Raw genomic sequence first — 7,890 nt, 5'->3', positions numbered from 1 at the left:
GTGACACCGAGCCACAACGTCAGTCCCGCTGCTCCCCCGCGCCGGGCGGCGAGGCCGGGGGCAGCCCTAAGGAGGGACCTGCGGAGGGACCCGCTGGCGCTGACGGGCCGGTTCCCCCCAGGCTGACCCCCAAGGCCTCCCCGTTTACCTCCCCCCTCGGTTCTGCGCCTTCCCCTCCCCGCCAGAGCGCGGGTTGCCCAGCGCTCAGCATCCCTCCGTTCAAACGGGGGCAGGGCCCTGGAACAGATCCTGCCCCGTCTCCAAGCTGCGGGGCTGATTGTTGATAGAGGTTTGCCTTTTTTTTTTTTTTTTTTTAATTGAAAAAGTAACGGGGGAGAGGGAAATTGGGCCAGAAAACAGCAGGAAAGACTTGTATGGAATAAGCACTGAGGCTCCCAGGCTGCAGGGCTCTACAGCAGTCTCCTGTAAAGCTGGGGCAGCTACAGGGAAGGGCCGTGGCAGACGCAGCCGTTTACACTCCTCCTGCCAGACACCGGGAGGAGGGAGGAGACGGTGGATCCCCAGGCACGGAGCCGTTTCGGAGTCCGGGCCGGTGGTGCTGGCACACAGCCTCCCCCATCCACCGCCAAGGCAACACAGCAATGTCCAGCCTGCTCAGCTTCAGCTCCTGCCCCAGAGCTCTGCTGCTGGGAAGCGGGTCAGCTCTCCCACCTCCCTGAAGGGCTGCGCGCCTTGCGTGAACGCTAGCTTGTATCTCAGCCGGATGGGATCCTAGAGAGAAAGGAAGAGAGAGGGGCACGTCACAGCTGCAGACGCCTTCAGCCTCAGCCCTCGCAGCCTTGCTGCAGGGAATCACCCTCTGAAAGGGGAGAATAACACTTCAGCCCCGTGGAAGCTCTGCACAGAACAAGACCTGGATCTTCTTAAGATACATAAGGGAGACTGTGCAAGCCCCCCAAGGGTATGCTTGGCCATCCAGGCCCGGCCAGCCCCCTCCGTGACAGGGGAGTCCTTACACCAATCTTCAGTCTCGGGATTATCCACCAGTGCAGCAGAACTGCCGCCCATTGCTTGTGTCTTGGGTGGCCTCGTGTTCCATCAGCTGCAGATGTCTGCGCAGCGTCTACCAGGAGCCAGGGCTGCAGGGAGGCTGCAGCAGAACTGTGCAGGCCCCTGCAGCAACTGCCCATTCGATCCTTCAAATTATAGCACTGGAAAGCTGTTCCAGTGGGAAAAATGCCTTCCCAACACAGCTCAGACTGCTCTGTCTCTCTCCTGCATCTCCCCACTGACGATACTCTCCCCATCTTTCTCACAAATACCCAAGTGCTACAGTGACAGTCCCCAGCAGAGCCAGTCCCCACAGATACCTTGTGCGGGTTGGCGAGGAGCAGGACCTGGGACACCACCGCAGGGGGCAGGAGAGGGCTGAAGGCAGGCAGCTCAGAACCCGATGCTGGCTGTAACTTTATTTTCATGGTCTGAAAGAGAAAACAAAAGGAACTCTTTTTGGTCCATGCTGGAAAAGGGCTGGGAGTGTTAGCAAGGCACAGAGCTGGTTAAAGACACGTCAGCCAGGTTTTGTCATTCAGTGAAAAGCGTGCCTCCCCCCAGCCTGCATCCGAAGGTGGATGTTCCTGACTAGAGAATTCTACGCTGCACATACACAGGCAGAACGAGCACCTTACCCAGGAGGCTAAAGCAGCATGTCTGGAGCTCTGTCTAGTTGTCACAAGGCCTGGGATACCTGTGAAACAGGCACCGGGGCCACAGGCAGCCCGATACAACAGGCTCACTGTTCAGGGACAAGGAGACGTGCAATTTCCAGTGAGCAAGAAATGGTGAACCTTCTCCTCAGGACATTTCTGAGTAGTCGCTACTTGTCACGGGCTTCTCACCTTCGGGACTGCAGCCTGGAACTCTATGTCCTTAATCGGTTGAGCTGATGTGCTCAGCATGGAAAGAACCATCACCAGCACGTCTGGTCGGCCAGGAGCCGGGTCTCCAGAGAAGTGGAGCATGGCCTTGAAACCATTCCTGTCGTACACAGTAAGTGGACAGATGCTGCCTGCTGGAGATAAAAGGAGAATCAGAAACAGAGCATGGATTCCGCTCCCTTCCGAGGGCAGAACAGCAGACAGGACAAGGAACAGCAAACGGGAGACACACATACAGACTTTTACTTCCTCCAGCAAGCTCACAGAGCAAGCAGCACACAGCACCTGCCTGTGATTTACATTTCGCCTCTAAGGCAGAGAAAGGAACCTGAATGTCTAAATTGGAGATTGAGCAGCTCAGATTACAACAGCCAGCTAGAGATGTCAGGCATGGATCCAACAGATAGGACGGGAAAAACAAAACGTAACTCTTCAGCACACAGCAGAGTCAGTCCCTTGTCACCATCATCTGGTAAACCCACACCTGACTGTCACCACCCAACCCTTCCCAAATCTGCTCAGTCCTCCCCCTGAGGGACTGAAGTGAAGACAAACGGGTCAGAATGTCTTTGCACCTGACCTCTTCCAAAGGCAGGGACAGCCAAGGCTCTGCAGTCTCTGAGCGGGCCGGGCCCTGCTCCGGGACATGGGTCCCCTGTGGAAACACCCCAGTAACAGCGAGCGGCTGCAGGGCCGGGCAGTACTGGATCAAAAAGCAGAGGTGGGAAGGACAGCTCCCACCCAGAGACAGACCTTCTGAGTGTCTGAGGAAGAGCTGCTTGGTAAGGGCAAACAGGTTAGAAGCAGATCACAGAGGTCAGCCAGGGCAGGAAACTCCTGACCCTGAGTAGGGAGGACAAGGACATTTCCTTGGGACAATCCCCAGCACTTGCTCAAATTCTCAGATACTCTAAGTCCTTCCTAGAACAGTCATTACTTTCTCCAGCTGACCCACACAGCATGAAGCTACTTTGGCTCACTCCCCTGCAAAAATCACAGAAGAGCTGTAGTAAGCAGAGCTGGGGCACAGAAATCATTGTACTTACTCAGTGTAATTGAAATTAAAGGGACAAAAAGGTTTTCCAGAGAAGCACCATAGGAAGCTGGATGCAAAGAGGCAGCAGGCTTCAGCTCGTAGCCTAGACTGGAGAATGAAGAGCTGTCTGGAAGATCTGGAAAGGGGAATTTCACTGGTGATAAATCCCTGGAAAGAAAAGCATGTAGAAAGCTTGTATTAACTGGGGAGGCTACGTGGTACACACCATCTTCTGCTGCATCCCTTGGTACTCCCAGTCCCTCATCCCTTTTACGTATAAAGAAAGTACAAGCTTACACCCTCCTGAGTCCTTGAGAAATTTGAAAACTGTCTCTGTTTTATGTAGAAGAAGCTGCTGTTTCTGTATTCATTAAGGCAGACTTTGGTGTCTGTTACTGTCACAAAACTTTGTTTGGGGGCTTTGGAACTCTCCTCTCCCTGTGCACAGACTCTCTGGAGCTCCAGTCAGGGAGGCTAAAGTACATTCTAGCTCAAAGACAGTGCAAGAAGCTGGGAATCTCCAGTAAATTTTCTTGGCTTGTATTATGTCAGGCTGGATAAATGTATCGTAATGATCACCTGCTCTGAAGATCTGTGGATGATTAGTTTGGTTCACAAACTGTTAAACTTCCACTGAGCGCCTGGAAACTACTTTGTCACAGCCTGAAGGAAGCCGGGGAAGGTATTTTTTGAGTTGCAGGCTATCATAAAAGGACCTGACTGTAAGGTTTTTGTTCCTTTAGCTCAAGATCACCTTGTTACTAAGCCATGGGATTTGTGTCCCCAAGTTTCTGACCCTTGGAAGGTCCTAGTGTGCAATTACACAAAGTGCAATAACAGGCACATAACTGCTGCTAAAGAGCCAACGTGCGGCCAGACAGCTTGTCATCACCAACCACCTGTAGTGAAAGGTTTTCCCAAACCTCCCTGCTGTCAAACTGTTCCTCATCTCCAAAGCCAGACTGTATTACGCAGGGTTTGCTTACAAAGACAGTGTCTCCGTCCTGGACAGTGGAGAGAACTGAGGGTCCAGGCCCTGGAATTCGTTCCTCTGGGAGCAGCCGTCGTCCCAGCTCTCCTGCAGTCCCAGCGTGTGAACAGCACTTACAGCTTCACCATTGCCATTGTGCACAGCACTCTGAAAGGTAAGGCACTTCTGGTTCATGCTACAGAGCATCAGCAAAAATCAGGCCTGATTTTTGACCCGTGTGCCTTACGGACTAAAGTACCCAAGGATCACTCACCTCTGCTAATCCAAAATCAGGTGGTGATTTCTGTACAACAGGAGAGTTGCTGAGATCTAAGAAGAAAAATGCCAAAATGCCACAGATCAATTACAGAAAGCAAAGGTTTTCCGCGGTTCTTCCTTTGTTGTCTAACAGCAGCTTGACTACAGTCCAACACCATTAAAGAAACGACATTCTCGGAGCCTTATGACACCAGCTGAGGGTCGACTTTCTCTTAGGACTGAGGTTACAGTCAGGGTTCTCCCAGTTTATGAAGTGCCACGAACCCCAGTGACAAGGACAACACCGTACTGAACTGCACAGACAGACCTAATGACTTTAACTCCTCATGGAGCAGACAGGTGGAGGTTGTGCTGCCGTGGCGGGAGGTGCTGGGCACGTTGGCAAAGGGGTCTGTGGGAGACCGGGACGTGGCCTCCAGCTCAGAGAAGTCAATCAGAGTGTAGCTCTTCATGCGCCTCGGGGCTGGCCGGCAGGCTGTGGAAACAGCAGAAAGGCTTCAAAAGAAACCCAAAAGGGGCAGTGCACTTGTGGGTACAGGCATGCCCCAAAGGCCTCACAGCTGAAGAACTTCAGGAGTATTTTCTATCAACCATATGTAAAAGAAAATGATGGTTACATGAGAGTTTTCCCGTGATATGGGATTTTCTCCACATTTATCCTCCGAGAGGCCCTTTCCCTTCCGACCCACACGCGTGCTGTGCCGGGGCAGAGAACCCCGCAGGATGCCCTTTACCTGGTGCCTCAGCAGAGCTGGGGGCTGAACCTCCTCCCCCACTGCTGTCAGGGCTGGCCACGACCTGCCTGTAGTGTCCGAGCGCCCAGGCGAGCTGGTCGTTGGCCTGCAGGATCTCAGCTGGAAAACGAGAGGAGAAGCCACCCATCAGTGCTCTGACAGCAGGCTCAGTCCCGCGGCGCTCTGCAGGCTGCTCACGGGAAAGGGTCGGGGCCTCCCAGCACCTGCCTGGGGCAGAGGCCAGCGGGACAACCTGCCCCAAGCTCCTGGCTGGTTTTTCACTCTGCAGTGCAGCATTTTGCACGTACATCTGCTGATTTCAGGCCTCGCTCTCATTTATCAAGGTCACCTTGAAATCTGATCCTGTCTCTAAAGTACTTCTCGTTCCTGCCATCTCACTCCCTTTGTTGTTCTCCTCAAGTTTCCCGAGTGTACCCATGTCTCTAACCCAGCCCTGGGCAGCTGAAGGGCCCTGGCATTCAGGGCTGTGAAGGAGACGTCTGCGGCACAGCTGAGCTCTTCGGTTGCTGTTTAAGATGTCTGCTCAGCAAGGTACCACCTCAGTCAGGTTTTCAAGGCACATGGACAAGACTGAAACACAATCCTCTGGGAAGGGCTGAATTTCACAACTGTGGAATTCAAAGATTCTGCTCCTCTGTATTACATGTACAAAATTCAAAAAATATCCTCCCTGCTGTGTTTATAGACAGGGAGAACTTCAATCTCTGCAGAGAAAAGACCTCAAATCCTTCAGTTCTGTGAACATCAGAACTCTAAAAACTCTGAAAACCACGTTAGCTGGAAGAAACTGGATTTGCTGTTTAACTTTGGGCTCCAAGGAAAGATCTCTGGCTTCCTTGGAGAGGACTGGGAGGAGACTTAACGCCACTTCCCCTGGGCACGGTTTAAGGTGAATGTGGAAAGCTTTGCCTCAGCATTCCCCCCCTCAGAGGAAGGGCGTACGTACCCCGCTTGTCAAAGCTAAGGGATGAACTTAACTGCAGGGAGTCCAAGGACACTGTTGGCTCTTACCTAGAGCCTCATCGTCATCAATTGTCTCGCTGGCGAGGCGAAAGAGCAGCGGCCTGAGCTTCTCACAGCGCTGAAACAGAGTCTGTGGAAGGAAACGTTTCACATCATTGCTCAGGAGATCCCAGACACTCACACTTCTCTGTCTCCACGATCACCGGTAAGTGATGCTACCTCTAGAAGAGGCAGGTGCACCTTCTGCCCCGCTCCAGACAAGGGGTAGCAATGCTGCGTGTTCCTGCACTCTTTAAAATCCGCAGTGGCCTGGAAGTACAGCCACTAGAACAAGGAGGCTGTGCTGGCACCTCCTCAGCAAGCACATCCCCTTGGTGTAAGATACATCAGTGCAAAGTAACTCAGTTTGAAAGAAAAGGTATCCAGGCATGAGCAGATCGATCACCGTCCCCAGAGGGAAGCGGTATGACCGTCAGACAACGCAGAGCTGCCTACGGCTCCTGCCTGGTGCTTTAGGAAGGGAGGAGGCACTTTTTTCAGTCTGAAAGTGGGATCTCTTCCATCAACAGCAGCAGCTAACACCAAACTCTGCCGTCACACACAGCCACAAGAGAAGTTCTTACCTACAAAAATTCAGTTGTCTAAATTTTTTTTAATTGGAGAGTCTGGTAGGCATCCTAGTGGAGTTTCAGGTGTTTGGAGGCCATGAAGCTGCTCTGACAGCCCTGCTAGTGAGAGCAAACGTTTCCTCAACTCAATGGTACTTAGGAGCAGCAGCAGCTCTGGGCAGAAAACGGGGGATCACAGAAACCACAGCACAAGCTGAAGAACCCACAGCTTTGGGCTTCTCTGGCCAGGTCTCATCACACGCACCCAACCAGGCCGGGCTCAGGGGGATCCCCGGCTGTTACACCACTGCTTTACACCATTTCCCCACAAGATATGGGAGCAGTTAACCTGGACAGAAATTCAGCACGGCAGGAGACGGTTCCATTCCAACTTCCATCACACTGTCGGGAGGGACTGTTATTCATCAGACACCTTAGAAACTCTTTCTGCCCTGGTAATGCCATTTACCTGGCAGGAGCTGAGTGCACTGCGCTGCCCTTTGAATCCTGCGCCCTCCCAGGCATAACCAGCCAAAAAAATACCTCTTAAGCAGGAAAAAGAGGACTTACCTGTAGGGTCTCCTGGTCAGGTTTGGATAATTCTTGTCTCTTGTAGATTTCCAGTAATTCATCCATACGTTTAACATTCTCAGAAACCTCACTGATGGTGTTCACTCTTCTGGACTCCTTAGCCGACTTTTCTTGTTCCTTTGATGAAAAATGAAATAAAAGTAGATGATTTGGCTAATACAGCCAGTACAGACAGCTCCAGCATCAGTGCTGCATCAGCCCTCCCTGCCAAGGGTGGGCAGAAACCTCCCGCCCTTCTCCGGGCACCCTGACCAGGCTGCTGGTGCCTTCGGAGTTCATTTCACCACAGGCACCAGTAAGTCCAAAATTAGTTGGGAGCTGGTGGCTCCTGCCGTACAGCAGGACACTCTCAAAACACCTGCAGGGATTTCGTTAAACCAGACCAGATCCCCTGTTTATGCGGAGAAGTGGGGTGCCCTTTCAGCTGGAAAATGAAAACAAGAGACGCCAGCTGCACACACACACACGCTGCGCGCAGAGAATAGGTAGTTCTGGACAGATGTGGCTTTTTTCCACCAGGGAACTGAGGTTATTTTTGGAACCTTTCTATCACACGTGCAGTGCTACTGCCAGGATCCTGCTAACGTGGACGTGTTCCACCACACAGGCTGCTGGGGATACCTGTTCCCTCTTCCTGGTGACGGCATTTTAGGGAAACAAACCAAAACAATCCCACACTGTCACTTTGGAATAACAGACGCTGAAAATCATCCCTCCTCTGGGGCAGCGCTAGGATCAGGTATAGAGGGCCTCTGTCCAAAACCGAATTGCCAAGCCCCCCCCCCCCCCG

The 7,890-nt window shown here is 52.5% G+C and overlaps 2 protein-coding genes across 7 annotated transcripts in view; both read right to left on the bottom strand.

The window, feature by feature from the left end:
- COG7 (component of oligomeric golgi complex 7) overlaps positions 1-211 on the bottom strand; it is a 19,976-nt gene extending 19,765 nt beyond the window's left edge. Inside the window, exon 1 of the mRNA XM_026859369.1 lies at positions 149-211. Coding sequence (XP_026715170.1) covers positions 149-211 — 63 coding nt within the window. The remainder of the gene's footprint in view (positions 1-148) is intronic.
- Positions 212-309: 98 nt separating this feature from the next.
- Positions 310-7,890, bottom strand: part of GGA2 (golgi associated, gamma adaptin ear containing, ARF binding protein 2) — a 13,327-nt gene continuing 5,746 nt past the window's right edge. For 2 of the 6 annotated variants that reach the window (XM_026859349.1, XM_026859351.1), the window contains exons 8-17: positions 7,080-7,217; positions 5,950-6,031; positions 4,918-5,037; positions 4,491-4,658; positions 4,179-4,234; positions 3,921-4,072; positions 2,945-3,102; positions 1,860-2,032; positions 1,332-1,442; positions 310-732 (exon numbers count right to left, since the gene is read on the bottom strand). In XM_026859349.1, the coding sequence (XP_026715150.1) occupies positions 622-732; positions 1,332-1,442; positions 1,860-2,032; positions 2,945-3,102; positions 3,921-4,072; positions 4,179-4,234; positions 4,491-4,658; positions 4,918-5,037; positions 5,950-6,031; positions 7,080-7,217 (1,269 nt within the window). In that variant the 3' untranslated portion in view covers positions 310-621. Of the gene's footprint in view, positions 733-1,331; positions 1,443-1,859; positions 2,033-2,944; positions 3,103-3,920; positions 4,073-4,178; positions 4,235-4,490; positions 4,659-4,917; positions 5,038-5,949; positions 6,032-7,079; positions 7,218-7,890 lie in introns of those variants that run through there. The other 4 variants (XM_026859350.1, XM_026859354.1, XM_026859352.1 and 1 more) reach the window with 3 other exon arrangements.

Source organism: Athene cunicularia, assembly GCF_003259725.1.
Source record: "Athene cunicularia isolate RWA chromosome 14 unlocalized genomic scaffold, athCun1 chr14_part2, whole genome shotgun sequence".
Lineage (NCBI taxonomy): Eukaryota > Metazoa > Chordata > Aves > Strigiformes > Strigidae > Athene > Athene cunicularia.
This window is presented reverse-complemented; position numbering and strand designations above follow the sequence as displayed.